At 45.1% G+C, this 15,988-nt stretch overlaps 2 protein-coding genes across 6 annotated transcripts in view; one reads left to right on the top strand and one right to left on the bottom strand.

Moving 5' to 3' along the window:
* The first annotated feature begins 791 nt into the window (after positions 1 to 791).
* GPR135 (G protein-coupled receptor 135) lies at positions 792 to 7,491 on the top strand. Its single transcript, XM_072115792.1, has 2 exons — positions 792 to 6,266; positions 6,337 to 7,491. Exon 1 carries the CDS (start codon positions 792 to 794, stop codon positions 2,040 to 2,042), a length of 1,251 nt encoding a protein of 416 aa, XP_071971893.1. The 3' UTR covers positions 2,043 to 6,266; positions 6,337 to 7,491.
* Positions 7,492 to 8,623: 1,132 nt separating this feature from the next.
* The window catches only part of DAAM1 (dishevelled associated activator of morphogenesis 1), a 144,739-nt gene continuing 137,374 nt past the window's right edge, over positions 8,624 to 15,988 (bottom strand). For 4 of the 5 annotated variants that reach the window (XM_072115781.1, XM_072115784.1, XM_072115783.1 and 1 more), the window contains one exon: positions 8,624 to 14,342. In XM_072115781.1, the coding sequence (XP_071971882.1) occupies positions 14,133 to 14,342 (210 nt within the window). In that variant the 3' untranslated portion in view covers positions 8,624 to 14,132. The remainder of the gene's footprint in view (positions 14,343 to 15,988) is intronic. The other variant, XR_011848841.1, reaches the window with a different exon arrangement.

The raw sequence follows: 15,988 nt of genomic DNA, 5'->3' as shown, positions 1-15,988 counted from the left end.
TCTGAATGCTTAAAGGAAATCTACCATCAAAATCCACCCCGAAAAACCAGGGCATTTACTCATAGGCACCGTGACTGTGATAATCTTCTTATAATTATCATCCTTCTAAAAATCAACTTTTACAATTATACTTATGAGCATGAAGGCCTCTGGCGGTGTTACTAGAGCCTATCCCTCACTGTGTGCTGAAACTTCCCCTGCTACAGCGAGATTACATCAGGTAGAAGGAGGGGGTAAGAGCAGTGGCAAGGGGGAGACAGTGTAACAGCCTGCAAAGCTACATCAGAGAGGGGATTAGGTAACACCGCTCGGAGACCCTCAGACTCATTAGCATACTTTTAGAAGGAATGATGAAGATATGATTAGCAGTCACAGTGCCCGGGTCTATGAGTAGGCTATGCTGCAGAGGAGGAGGGCTGAGCGCTGCTCCCCTCTCCTATGGCCCCCGGCTGTATGTATGTATGGGGACATAGCTGTCTATGGGGACGTATAACCGCCGCGTACGTGCAGTGTGAAAGGGGCCCTAGTATCCCCGGTTTATCATGCTGGATGTTGCTGCTTCATACCGGAGCCATGTAATGGCACACTGGAGATGGGCGTGCGCCATGTTCCCCCGGCACGCGCAGGGTTAACCCCCGCATCCTTCCTCCGTGCGTACAAGAAGCGGAGCTGGCGTTTCCCTGGTTACGTGCGTGACGTGTGTGGATGCTGGAGCCGGGAGTCCGCGCATCCCCGGGCCTCCCGTGTCCCCGCCGCCTGAGGGATGCCGCCGCCCGGCCCCGCCGCGACCCATGGAGCTCCCTCTGGCTCTGCTGAGCAACGTGTCCGGAGGAAGAGGCGAGCCGGGTAACGGCAGCTCCGGGGAGGAGGCGGCGGGGAGGCTGCACGGGGTGGCCGTGGCCTGCCAGGCGCTGCTGCTGCTCGCCATCTTCGTGCTGTCGTGCCTGGGGAACTGCGCGGTGATGGTGGTGATCAGCAAGCACCGGCAGCTCCGCACCGTCACTAACGCCTTCATCGTGTCGCTGTCGCTGTCTGACCTGCTGGCGGCGCTGCTGTGCCTGCCCTTCTCCTTCGTGCTGCTCTTCTCCCGCGGCGGGGCCTGGCTCTTCGGGGACCGCTTCTGCTTCGCCAATGGCTTCTTCAACTCGTGCTTCGGCATCGTGTCCACCCTGACCATGACCCTCATCTCCCTGGACCGCTACTACGCCATCGTGCGGCAGCCGCAGGAGAAGATCGGGCGTGCCCGCGCCGTGCAGCTGCTGGTGGCCGCCTGGCTGACGGCCCTGGGCTTCTCCTTCCCCTGGTACCTGCTGGCCAAGGAGCAATGGGTGGTCCACAAGAGGGGCTACTACCACTGCATGTACGTCTTTCACTCTGGGGGCTCCAGGCTGGGGGCGGCCTACAGCATCTCCCTCATCGTCCTCTGTTACCTCCTGCCCTTCGGCCTCATGTGTTTCTGCCACTACAACATCTGTAAGGCGGTGCGGCTGTCGGAGATCCGGGTGCGTCCGGTCACCACCTACGCCCACCTCCTGCGCTTCTACAGCGAGATGAGAACCGCCACCACTGTCCTCATCATGATCGTCTTCATCATCTGCTGCTGGGGGCCCTACTGTGTCATGGGCCTGGTGGCCGCCGCCGGGGACTACCCCTTCACACCGCTGATGGACACCGTGGCCATATGGATGGCATGGGCCAACGGGGCCATCAACCCGCTGATCTATGCCATCCGCAACCCCAATATTTCCATACTGCTCGGACGGAATCGAGAGGAGGGCTACAGGACTAGGAACATTGCCGCCTATCTGTGTACCCAGGGTCAGAACAGAGAGGTCAGGGGGCGCGCTGACCCTATCCGTGATCGATATAGTAACAGGCATGGACAGGGCAGTAGGGTCTCATCCTCCAGTCCAGCCAATGGTGGAGATGTGGCTATGTGGGCCTGTAAGAACCCAACGGTGCTGTTCTGTCGGGATGGACAAGCAGACACCATGTCAGAACCTGTCGGCATCAAATCTGAGACTGCGGATACCAGTCTATGATACCCTGGCTGCTGAAGCCCCTCTGGTGTGCCAATGGACTCGAGCAGTATTGGCCCTGAATTGCCAAAATGTCTCTAACCAGAACCAATGGTAATTACTAGAGTCAGATTGCCGGGAGTGGACTTGTTTTTAGATCCAATTTTCTTTGTGACCCAATTGAGTATTGGTGACACGGAAGCTGATAATCCATTGGATCTGCATATGCTGAGCCATGAGCCCAAATGTATCTAATGGCACGTGAGACCACAGTGTTGTATACTGATGCTCTATACTAGCGTCCACCACAATTTCCAAATCCAATTAGTATTTTGGGTGACTGTTAGAGCAGGGCCTAGAGTCCTTACAAAACATGGCTGCCTAGATTCTCATCAGACTGTTCATCACAATAGCTTCCTCCATCCATCTCACTCTCTTGTTGAGACAAACTGGAGCAGTCCTCCATAGTGACCTAGGCATTTCCAAATTCATGTCTCTGGACACTTAAAGGGATTATACATAAACTACCCTTCAAACAAAACAAGTGTGTTCCTATTTCACAGCATTAGCCATGTGGAGAAGCCAAACTCTAAGCGATGTAGCTTGGGTCTCTCTCACAGCAGGAAATCTCAGCACAGACCTACATGCAAGTAATATGTGACTTAAAAATGTTGGCCTTCTCTTCAAGGAATTTTCATGAACTGTCCCTTTAACTGACACTGTCTCCATTATATGTAATGATGAGATCACACTTGGGTCATGGCTCGTATATTCTGATCACAGGTTTCATCACTTCCATCAAGTGCCAAAGGGAATTGTAAAAGTGATTTCCTTCCTCTGGAGCCGGCCGTAGATAGTACAGGACATGTCAGATTATACACTGGTGTTTCCGTTCACAATTTTGAAGTCTTGCTTGCTGTCAGGGAATAGAAAAAGGCCAAGAGTCTGAAACAGCTGCTTCTTACAAAAGGGAGGAGCAAGGGCTTTATGGGCAAGTGGGTGTGGCCTAAATGCCAAAATATTTGCCAAACTTTTACTTTACTCTAAGACAAGAATTCGTAGCATAAATGTGATCCAGAGCTTCTTTACAAATGCCAAATCATCCCACATCAGACACTTTAAATCCGCTGCTAACTTTATAATACTATCGATAAACCAGAATTACTTTGACATTCTGTACAGAGTCGTCTACTGATTCTAATTTTACTTTTACACAGTATTCGTAAATCTGCCTAAATTTATCAGGGCCCGCTCTCCACTCCCACCCTGTATCTGTAGGACACGATTAGACAAATCGAGAGGAAGAACTTACTGACAGCAAGCAGAGATCTTGAAATAGTTTGGAATGGTAGCTCCTAGTATATGAGAAGACTGCTGACAATAACGTACTGTTTATGGCCAGCGCTAGGGAACGCGCCCCCTCCTGTATACAGCCATAATGTGAACACTGTGATATGCTTATTATTCCCATCCCCCATGTGTATGATGATGTATGATGTGTGTGTTGGAGGTATACGGCTGCTATGACAAAGATAGATTATGTGTGTTTCATGTTATACTCTGACAGCGATGGGTTGATGCATCTCGGCTGTCAGATAGAACTGTACCCAATTATACTTAAAGGGGTTATCCAGAGGTTGGAAAAAAACCAGCTGCTCTCTTCTAAAAACAGCGCCACACCTGACCCTGGTTTGTGCTGGTATTACAGCTCAGCTCCAGTCATCTCTATGCAGCCGAGTTGCAAAACCGGCACAAACAATGGTCAGGGGTTGGCGCTGTTTTTGCAGGAAAGCAGCCATGTTTTTCAACCTATGGTTGCGTTCACACTTGGCATTTTATATTGTGTTTTGAAATTTAATACAACAGCTGAAGAGAAGATCTGTCTTATTACATTGATGTTATCATGTACGTTTATTGAATATAATGTAATAAGGCAAATCTCTCCTCAGCTCCTGTTATGTAAGCGCCACGTGTGAACACGGCCTTTGGGAAAACCCCTTTAAAAGGAGTTTTCCAGGAATCTTTAGGATCAACATTAACTAATTTACTGTAACTGCGGCAGCTTACTACAGGAACCCGGTACAGCAGCTCCAGTCCCGATCTACACTGTGACCTTTGCTCCTAGGGGTTAAACATCTAGCAATGAAACATCTGGGAAACTCCTTTAAGTTACGATTCTTATATTACTCTTACAGTATTTGTATGGTGTGTGTATAATAAGACAACATGCTCAAACCTCTTACAATGATAAGTGTAATATACTTGCACATCATTATGGTGAGAGAATCTGCTCCTGTTGTGTTACAATAGATACATTTGTATCCAGCCTGGACGTGGAGCATCCATAGAGACAAGTGCAGCAACATTGTATCTACTCTTCAGCTTAGACCTGCAGTCTGCATTTTATAGAGCAGGAGGAGCCGACCAGATTGTACATAATGTCCTATCTGCAGGCAGCATCTTATAGAGCAGGAGGAGCCGACCAGATTGTACATAATGTCCTATCTGCAGGCAGCATCTTATAGAGCAGGAGGAGCCGACCAGATTGTACATAATGTCCTATCTGCAGGCAGCATCTTATAGAGCAGGAGGAGCCGAGTAGATTGTACATAATGTCCTATCTGCAGGCAGCATGTTATAGAGCAGGAGGAGCCGAGTAGATTGCACATAAAGTCCTATCTGCAGGCAGCATGTTATAGAGCAGGAGGAGCTGAGTATATTGTGAGATGTATCATATGTTGGTGCATTATGTGCCAGCATATAATCTAAATCTCACCACCCTATGGATACAGCACCATGGGCATTGACAGGAACATTGTTCAGATCCTGAATGTGTAGAACTGCGCTTTAGCCTGCCCCAGAACCTGGTGCAGGACATCCCCCGGCCCTGCGCCGTATTGCAACTAAATCACTTGTACGCCTTTTTTTTTATCACTGATAGAATAGCCTGGATCCATCCTGCGACTATATCCAACCTGCTTAGCTACCCTTTCTAATCTGTATACAATTTCCTATCTGCAGGCAGTATTTTATCTTTGCTTGTGCTGCTCTATAACATGCTGCCTGTAGAGAGGACACTATGAGTAAACTGCCCAGCTCCTTCTGCTCTATAACATGCTGCTTGCAGATAGGAAATTATACACAATCTTCTCTGCTCCCGCTGCTCTATAACATGCTGTGAACAGATAGGACACTATGTAGAATCTGCTCAGCTCCTTCTGCTCTATAACATGCTGCCTGCAGATAGGACACTATGTACAATCTGCTCAGATCCTCCTGCTCTATAACATGCTGCCTGCAGATTACAATTTATTATTGTGTGTTGCATTAAAGTATTACATAAAAAATATAGTATCCCTATAAACCAGTGGTCTAAACCTAAAGCTGTCGTAGTCATCCGGAATGACAACTCCCAGCATGCTTAGGGCTTATACAGATGTCAGTAATATAAGATCTGCGTTGTAGAACCTGTCTTGACTGTGGGTGTAATGCCCCAAACTTACACCATGAACATCTGTGTCTGTGATCGGCCAAAGACTGACTCACTGGATTAAAATATACTTGAAATACGGATTATTTTGTAGTATTAACACCCCACACATAATTCACCCCTCCCCCGCCCATTTTAGCGGAATTGTCACAGATTTGCCCCATGTGACTCCATTCCCAGAGTTGTTACATTGTTGCCCTCTGATATGTCGTGTCAGTTCTATTTGCCAAGACACCAGGGAGGCCTTACTGATGATGTACCATGTCAGGTCGCATGAGGGTGTAGATGGGAGTATGAGTAGACACTAGGGAGCCCTTACTGATGATGTACCATGTCAGGTCGCATGAGGGTGTAGATGGGAGTATGAGTAGACACTAGGGAGCCCTTACTGATGATGTACCATGTCAGGTCGCATGAGGGTGTAGATGGGAGTATGAGAAGACACCAGGGAGCCCTTACTGATGATGTACCATGTCAGGTCGCATGAGGGTGTAGATGGGAGTATGAGAAGACACCAGGGAGCCCTTACTGATGATGTACCATGTCAGGTCGCATGAGGGTGTAGATGGGAGTATGAGAAGACACCAGGGAGCCCTTACTGATGATGTACCATGTCAGGTCGCATGAGGGTGTAGATGGGAGTATGAGAAGACACTAGGGAGCCCTTACTGATGATGTACCATGTCAGGGCGCATGAGGGTGTAGATGGGAGTATGAGAAGACACTAGGGAGCCCTTACTGATGATGTACCATGTCAGGTCGCATGAGGGTGTAGATGGGAGTATGAGAAGACACCAGGGATCCCTTACTGATGATGTACCATGTCAGGGCGCATGAGGGTGTAGATGGGAGTATGAGAAGACACCAGGGAGCCCTTACTGATTATGTACCATGTCAGGGCGCATGAGGGTGTAGATGGGAGTATGAGAAGACACTAGGGAGCCCTTACTGATGATGTACCATGTCAGGGCGCATGAGGGTGTAGATGGGAGTATGAGAAGACACCAGGGAGCCCTTACTGATGATGTACCATGTCAGGGCGCATGAGGGTGTAGATGGGAGTATGAGAAGACACCAGGGAGCCCTTACTGATGATGTACCATGTCAGGGCGCATGAGGGTGTAGATGGGAGTATGAGAAGACACCAGGGAGCCCTTACTGATGATGTACCGTGTCAGGTCGCATGAGGGTGTAGATGGGAGTATGAGAAGACACTAGGGAGCCCTTACTGATGATGTACCATGTCAGGGCGCATGAGGGTGTAGATGGGAGTATGAGAAGACACCAGGGAGCCCTTACTGATGATGTACCGTGTCAGGTTGCATGAGGGTGTAGATGGGAGTATGAGAAGACACCAGGGAGCCCTTACTGATGATGTACCATGTCAGGGCGCATGAGGGTGTAGATGGGAGTATGAGAAGACACTAGGGAGCCCTTACTGATGATGTACCGTGTCAGGGCACATGAGGGTGTAGATGGGAGTATGAGAAGACACCAGGGAGCCCTTACTGATGATGTACCGTGTCAGGGCACATGAGGGTGTAGATGGGAGTATGAGAAGACACCAGGGAGCCCTTACTGATGATGTACCATGTCAGGGTGTAGATGGGAGTATGAGAAGAGACATTCCCGGATCTGCGCTTTTATACGCTTTGTCTCATGTTTTTGTTGTAAACACGTTTTCCCATCATTTCCCTCCTTCGCACTTTGAGCTAAGTTGTTGTATGTGTGGAAAATCTCTCCAGAGGCCATGATAAAGCACAGATAACCTCCCACTCTATTACCCCATCGAGGACGATACAAGACGCCTTAAGATTCGGTTTTGGGCTTCATTTTGCATCGAGCGAAGACATTTTACTCCAGTATTTTTCTTGTACAGTATTTAAAGAGAAACAAAACTTTTATTGAACTTTTTAACTGTTTGTGAGAAGTGGATGTTATATTATTTTGTAAGCAGAGATAATAAATCTTATTCAGCATCAAGTCTAACCGTGTCTGGTGCTTTGCCGTCCCTGTGGGCCTTGGTTTGAAGCTCAGCCTCGGGTAACACGTATACAAACGGAGGATTTGTCCATTGCTTAATAGGATGGCACGTGGACCAATGCTCTTCTAGACGCTCATTCACACACGGCTGTGGCTCCCATGGACCAGTGTATGACAGCCGTCACCGCATACTCTGATGACACCAGAGCCACAAACAATGGACCTTGGGTTGAATATGAATGATTTGGTGTAAATCCAGTACAGCTGAACTGGTTTTGGGTCAGAAAATTCAGCTAACAAACACATATCAAAGTTTATGGCCCAAACCATAAAATGCTGTGAGAGCGATGGCCATATGGGTGCAGGACTGCTGGCCCATACGCAGTGTATAACATGAGTGTGAGACAGCAGAGCCATGAAAGTTTGCTTTAGGCTGTGGTCACACGTGGCGTTTTGAACTCCTTTTTGCCTCGTTTTTTTAAGCAGTCCGTTAAAAAACGCATGCATTTTTTGAAAACGCATCAGTTTTAATTAAGATAACTGAGAAAACCGGACAAAGGCGCATGTGTTTAACAGACTGCTTAAAAACGGGCCAAAAATGGGTTCAAACCGCCACGTGTGACCGCACCCTTACTAGACTGCGAAGACGGGACAACCCGTCCAGAGGTTGAAAAACATGGCTGCCTTGTTCCAAAACAGATCCACCCCTTACAAAGTCCATAGAACTGTGTGTTTCTGTAGAAAGAAAGCATAACCCGAGCCCAAAACTTTGAGTGTACGAAGCCTGACCCGGTGCATCCCAGACAAGCCGTGGTTGGGCCAGGATATGCTTTGGGACACTTTTGGGAGGCTTCTTTTTCTGGGATACTTGTATATATTCCAGGAGATTTGGGAAGTCTGTTTAAGGAACAACTGCATATCAAATAAATCAGTATTCAAAGAGCCCTTTGATAGGCAGTAGCTTCAACTCCACAAGTTACCACTAGATGGCAGTGTGATATAAACGATCGCACAATAAAGAACCAATCTAATAATAATCCACACCAATAAGATTACGTAAGTACTGTTTTTTTTTTATTGCATATTTCCATAGTTAAATGTACATCATAAAAACAGTTTATTTTTCCTCTCGGTTCTAATACTAAACATTCTCATTCCTACTAACTAGACTTCACTATTTCAAAGCTTTTTTTTTTTCCTTTATTTTAACAGATGGACACATTTACAAATGTTCAGGTCTTTTTTGGAGACCAATTTAAAAAAAAAAAAAAAAAATAAAAAGTCTTTAAAAAAAAAAAATGCACTCCATAGAGAACACCCCCTCTAATGACATCAGCGCTGGTCATTGGCACAGTGAAAACACTCATGACGGTGATGTAGATCTGAGATGTAACCGTATTTTGCAAACCCAAATGGCACCGAGTGGATAGACACACAAAAAAAAAAAAAAAAGAATATATTTGGCTTTTAAATAAAAAAAATTGTAACAGTAGAAAAAAACATAAAGAGGCACTTAAGAAAAGAATAGGATGAAGGGAGTGATGGGAATGTTTCAGAATTGACCTATTCAGGTTTTAGTATTAATGGAGATTCTCTGAATTCTGCAATGAGGAAGTCTGAGGGATCTGGTCCACTGGTTCCGAACTACCCAACTGAAAGCATCATGTTTTGCAGATGGGGTTTAGGGTTCCCAGCCCATGTACCCTGCTGCTGCCCACTGGTGAAGCTGAAATCAGCTCATATCACATCAGTGCCCATTCCTGGCACATCAGGTGTATGCACTAACTTCACCCTCCCCAGGTACAGTGCGTATGTGCCAAAGGGCTCTGGTGGGAGGACCCTCAGGCCCCGTTCACGTGGTGCATTTGAATTGCATTATGACACACAATTCCTAACACCAGTGAGGGGCTCGTAAATGGGTTTCTACTAAAACCTATGTGATCAGGAGCAAGCACCACATGTTACACGCAAAACGGGGTGCTCATTCCCAATCACGTGTGTTCTGGAATGGGAACCGCTTGTTTTGCATGTAAGCACCCAGTGCTTATTCCAGAACCCATCAGTAGAAATGTACATGCGTTGTGTACAAGCTCCTCCCCTTTCCCTTTTATTTGTGTTTAAGTGCGCAACTGAAATGCCACCACGTGTGGAAGTGGCCTCAGGCAGCCTCCTCTGGATTGTGCCAACTAGAGCAGAATCCGTTACATAGGATTGGACCGGTCCCAAACCAATTGGCAGGGTCCATTTAAGCACCAATTGAGTTCCTGATGGCAGGGCTGTTACTAAACTAGTTGGTCCACAACCTAAACAATGGAAATGGCACAGCACAGTGGAAGCAGTCACCACTAGGGAAGGTATGGGCCGGACAAGCATTGCTCATGGAACATTTGGACTAAATTCACACCTTTCAGTTTCAGGCCTCTAATTCAGGACAATACCTTTAAGAGCACACAAGAACTATGTTTACTGTCACAAGTGACAAATTAATGTCCAACTATGGCTCCGTTTCTGGTGATCTATGCTTAGTACAGGATATCAATATCAGTTGGTCGGGGCTCAGCACCCTCACCATGCAGCCGATAGGTGGGCGACTTCTGCCATCAGCTGATTGGAGAGGGACTGTCCTATGAAGAAATAAACAGTGCCCAAGTCCTGGAAAAACCCTTTAACTTCACAGCGTCTTCTCCTATGCACTACAACCACAGAGTATGTGCACTGGAGCCAGGTCTCGTATGAGTAACTCAAGTCTAAAGTAAGTTATTAAAGTACAAAGAGACTAAAATACAAAAAAAAAACCTGAAGGTGCTCTTGTGAAAATAACTCCTAATCCTAGAAGCAACACATTCTATACAGTTCTATACAAAACAAATAAAAAATTAACCATTTATCTACAGCACCTTGCTATGGAACGTACACCGAATCCTTCACCAGACCAATAACAATAACTCCTCCAGCAGGGATCGTACAGTCTGTATTTCTTTGCTTTGGTTTTTACATTTTCTTTTTGTTTTTAAGAGAGGAACGCTCCCACAAAAACGGTGGCCTATCATTTTAAAGGACATCTACCATCAGTTTATCCTACAATGCTCGATCATTACCTCCAGGGGATGATGGACGCATTTTCAGCTATCTCCTGAGCCTCCGTATCAGCCAGAAAAGAAGCAAATAATAAAATATGGAAATGAGCCTCAGGTGCTCAAGCTCATGTCACCTAAGCGCCTCATGGCTCCTCCACTAGTTCATTCATGCACGTCCCCAGATAAACTGCTGGTAGATGTACTTTGACAATACTAACTTAAGTATTTGGGGTTTCTGTTAAATCAACCAACAATGTGACACAAAGGAAAGCTCAGGCCTAGTGGTCAACTAACTAACTAGGCTGGCATTTAGAGGGATTCTTCATTTCTGGCCTACCTCAGTTACACAGCTAAATCTTGTCCCCTTAGTTATGTCCAGACAAAGGCACATCCATACTATAAAGGGAACCGGTACTACATGTGGCAAACATCAACCCTATGAGCAAAATCAGTGGAGCCCCCCTTTAAGTGCTAGCATCGCGTTTACTAGTGTATGGGAATCTTGTTAACAGACTACAGAGTAATATAATATCAAATAGAGAAATTGTATATCTACCGCCAATGCTAACAGCTGATGGGGAGGAGAATATGTTTATTTCTGAAGTTTTTGCGGAGATCTAATCCAATGTTTAACAACAAAAAAAGGAAATTCAGGCAAACCTCATCTAAATTGCGTACCCTAAGAGAGATGTATGAAATTAATTTTCATACATTTAGTGTGCTAAACCTGTCAAGATGACGGGAAACTGCCTTCAAAGTGAAAATCCCTCATGTTCTTGAAGGACATCTACCACCAGGATGAAGGACTGCAAACAAATGAGCCTGCGGTGCTCCAGGCTTCATTAACACCTATGGAGCCTAGAGCCCCTCAGGCTCATTTGCATACAATCCTTCATCCTGGTGGTAGATGCCCTATAAAGGAAACCTACCAGAAGTAGATGTGATGGTAGATTCCTCCTGCCTCTGCCCTAATCTGCAATTTAATAATCCTGGAACCTGGCAGACTCTGCAGTTAATTTACATACTACTTACATAAAGTTTTTAACAAATTATCTTATGTTCCCGGATTATTAAATTACAGAAAAGGGCAGAGGCCGGCAGGAGGAATCTACTATCAGATCTACTTCTGAATATAGATACCTCGTGGTAGGATTTCCTTAAGGTCCAACATTTTTTGTTGATTAATGTTTGTCTATAGGCCGGGAAAACAAAAGCAATTTCAGAGCAGCTAATTTATCAATAGTAGGAGGAGTACATTTTTTCGGATTATCCTTAACAAAATGGCTCCGTGCAGTCACCACTAGAGGGAGCTAATAAAGCTGGAGGCATACATGATGTTTTTGATCCTTTTTTTCTGTAGTTTTTAAAGTCAGGACTGGGTTAAAAATTAAAAATATGGGACTCATACTTCTCCTTCCTGTAAATCTACTATTGGCTTGGGTTTTAAAACTGCAGTTTCTCCAGTCCAAGACGGCAAGGAGACGTCTTACTGAAAGCAGCATCTAATAGCCCCGTAGTGGTGGCTGCATGTAGTCCACATGTTACAGGCTTCTTCAGCAGTAAAAATGTGCTCCATCCACTACAAAGAAATTAACCAGCGCACACACAAACAAAAATACCCTTGTTCAAAAGCCGTCATTCACTTTAAATGCATTGACAATGAAAATGAAAATTTATTTAGATATTCGAACAGTAAAATAAAAAAAATTAAAAAAACTGTACAGCCATAACCCCATAACCTGTGCGGAAAACAAAAAAAGAAATAAGTTACGTGAAGAACAGTCGGGAGATATTGTGTAAGTGTAGCTACACCCGGCACAATGGGGTTGTGGTTCCTGAGCGGCGAGGGCTTGGTCAGCTCTGTCATTGTGAAGACTTCAACTAGGGAACAGGGAAATGTGGATTATACTCGGAGCTTGATGGATCGGTTTTGTAACGCGCTGTTGACCTACATCTGAGGTATTAGAAAGGAAATGAGATGACAGCTGCCGCTCTACTTCTATGTGCAGAAAATATTTAAAGGGACTCTCCACATCCATCAGACACTACACCATTAACATCCATGGGCAGCGTCTGTTTTACTCTATTCTTATGTGCTTGTGGCTGAGCTGTAATACCAGGCAAATATCTGGTGACGCTGTTTCTTGAAGGTCAGAAAAAAAAAATAATAATAATTAACCCTTGGCAAAGCAGAAAACATCCCATTAGTGTTAGGGTCAGGAGGTCAAAGATATCAGCACATAATAGTCAGTTCTGCTGATTTACTATTGAAGAACAACTAATTCCCAACATGCCCTTACCACAGAGAGCCCCTAGGGCATGCTGGGAGTTGTAGTTTTGCAAGAGTTGGACATTTCTACCTCCGATAGAGATATTATTGTAACTTCAAGGCTACCCCACCCCAGAAGGCTGCCCTAATAAATTTAAGTCCTTATAGACGGTGCCAGCCCCATGTGCCCTCTCAGGCCCGTAATCTGTATATTGGTCCGTTAGGAATGAAGCATAAAGTGTATACACATATATATATATATATATTTGTATCTATAGAATATTACCAGGAGACTGTGACTTACATGGCAGCGCCTAAAGGTATATAGTGGAAATCTGAATTGCACATTTTGCCACGGATCAGCAAAGTCCCTGGTTAAACTAATCCAGCATATGATAAATTCTGAAGAACTTTGCTGTGCTTTAAAATCTGAACCCTGTGTCTTGTCCCATACATCCCTCTATACAATAAATACATTTGATTTGAAGTTTTTTGTGTTTTTTTTTAATAACTATGTGTCTTATCATTAGTATTTGTTGCTAAATGAATGGGATCGGCCATAATGGGACCTACGGTGATATCGCACTGTAGTAAATCTCCCAATATGGCCTCTCCATGGCATACAAGCCCCCTGTGCAATTGCTATACAATCCCAATATGAAAGGAGACCCTTTATGTCTCCTGACGGGTCTCTTCCATATAAAATAACAATTCTGGAGAATATTTTCTTAGAAGTCTTTTAAGTGCAGTTCCTCTGTAATTGTTCCTGGAAGGGTATGAATAAATTGACAATTGGGCGTTACATTTACCCACGGTGCATCATACATTTCCAAAAGTGGTAACAGACAATCAGCACATTTGCAGAATTCTAGGAAGAGACGTTCCAGAGTTGATATATGAGGAAAGTTGCCAGCCCCTCTTTACACATCATCATATATTTTAGGAATGCACTTGTCTTGATCTGGCAGAATGCAGGTTGTGCTTTTGCACGTAAAAGAAAAAAAAATGTTTGATTAATAAAAAAACAAAGGTGACCATTTATACACAGTGGGTATGTATACATGTGTTCTGTACACAGATATACATAATACTGCAATAAATCACATATTCAACATGTGCAGGGAATCTTCCAGACTACAAACTATTTACATGTATGCGTGCATGTGTACAGAAAGCTGCACGCCAATACACATCACTTTACACTACGTACATATGTACACAACCGATTCTCCCTCCAATGTCAAGGCAGTGTCACTGTCAGTGCAGGGATCCTCCATGAATGGTCTCTAGGGGGTTTAATAATTGAGCTTGGTCACAGGTCTCTCCCGGCTGTTTTCTGTCGTCTGGCTGGTAATGCGCTTGCGGTTCCTCTTAAGTTTAGAAATGTCCTTATCGAAAACTTCACCTGATCTAAGAGCAGAGACCAAGTCATCAAACTCGCCCTCTTCCTCTCCGTTCTCCTTGGCCTTCTTGGCTTTGCGCTCACGTTCTCTCTGTTCCTTGAGCTGAAATGATAAAAGATTTTGTTGGTCATGTTGTTTGCGTTATAGAAACTAAGACGGCGTTCCTACTGCAGCTAGAATTTAAAGGGATTGTTCACATTCTCTTTGCCCATATGCAAGTTCGGTCTGAGAAAATCACTCTGTGTGCTTATAGGCTTGGATGCAGTTCAGTTTATCGATTGGAGGTTCACGAACAACTCCGAATGTAGGAGTGAGTTTCACGGGACCCAACTCACTTGTGGGCAACAGACCTAAAAGGGGAACCTGACAGGAAGAATTGACCTATTAAACCCTGACCAGTATATTGTGGAGCAGCTAAACACCACATCATGTCTCTTTCATGACCCAGTGCAGTGGCATCATCCACAAAAACATCCAGTGAGATGTAAATTGGTTGTATATACAGGCGGTCCCCTACTTAAGAACACTCGACTTACATACGACCTCTAGTTACAAACGGACCTCTGGATATTGGTAATTTATTGTACTTTAGTCCAAGGCTACAATAATCAGCTGTAACAGTTATCACAGGAATCTGTAATGAAGCTTTACTGTTAATCCTGATTCTTATGACAACCCAACATTTTTAAAATCCAATTGTCACAGAGACCAAAAAAGTTCTGTCTGGGATTACAATGATAAAACCGGTAATTACTCACCGGTAATTGTGTTTCCTTGAACCACGACAGCACCCAACCAGAGAGAGAGGGATCCGCCTCCAGGGACAGGAAACCCAGACTTCAAATTCTGCGGTACGCCCCACCTCCTTCAGTGGATTACAGAGACTGTATGGGACTTAATGTTCTCGATTAATTCTGACCACCGTGTCATTCAGTATCACTTTCAATGAGAGTATCTCACACCTCTGTGACCCACACATAACACTGAACACCCAAGTGTGAAAAAGAATTTACAAGGGAGGGAATACCCAGGGTGCTGTCGTGGTTCAAGGAAACACAATTACCGGTGAGTAATTACCGGTTTCCCCCTCTCACCACGACAGCACCCAACCAGAGAGAATAACATAGATGAAATCCTTAGGGAGGGATAACTGAAGAAAGAACCCTTCGCCCAAAGGAAAGTTCCTGTGCACCTGCTACATCTAGCCTATAGTGCCTATAGAAAGTATGTGGAGAAGACCAGGTGGCAGCCTGACAAATCTGATTAACCGACACCTCTCTAAATTCTGCCCATGAGGAAGAAACTGCTCTAGTGGAATGGGCTTTTAGACCTTCTGGTATCGGCTGACCGGCTGCTACATAAGCGGAGCTAATGGCCTGCCTAATCCATCTAGCTATGACTACCGCTGAGGCCTTCTGCCCCCTATTCTTGCCACCAAAAAGAACAAAAAGACTATCAGATTTTCTCCAATCTTTAGTCCTATCCAAATATAGCTCAATGGCCCTTTTAACATCTAATTTGTTAAACTCCCTTTCCCTATCCGTAGAAGGGTTGCTACAGAAGGATGGGAGCCTGATCTCCTGGGATCTATGGAATCTAGAGACTACCTTTGGTAAAAAGGCCGGGTCTGTCACCAGAACTACCCTGTCATCCAAGATCTTGAGAAAAGGCGCTCTACATGATAGAGAAGATATCTCTCCAACCCTACGGGCTGAAGTGATTGCTACCAAAAATACAACTTTAATGGT

Source organism: Engystomops pustulosus, chromosome 7, assembly GCF_040894005.1.
Source record: "Engystomops pustulosus chromosome 7, aEngPut4.maternal, whole genome shotgun sequence".
In the NCBI taxonomy this organism is placed as follows: Eukaryota; Metazoa; Chordata; class Amphibia; order Anura; family Leptodactylidae; genus Engystomops; species Engystomops pustulosus.
Note: the sequence above shows the minus strand (reverse complement) of the source record. Positions and strands in the feature narration are given on the sequence as shown.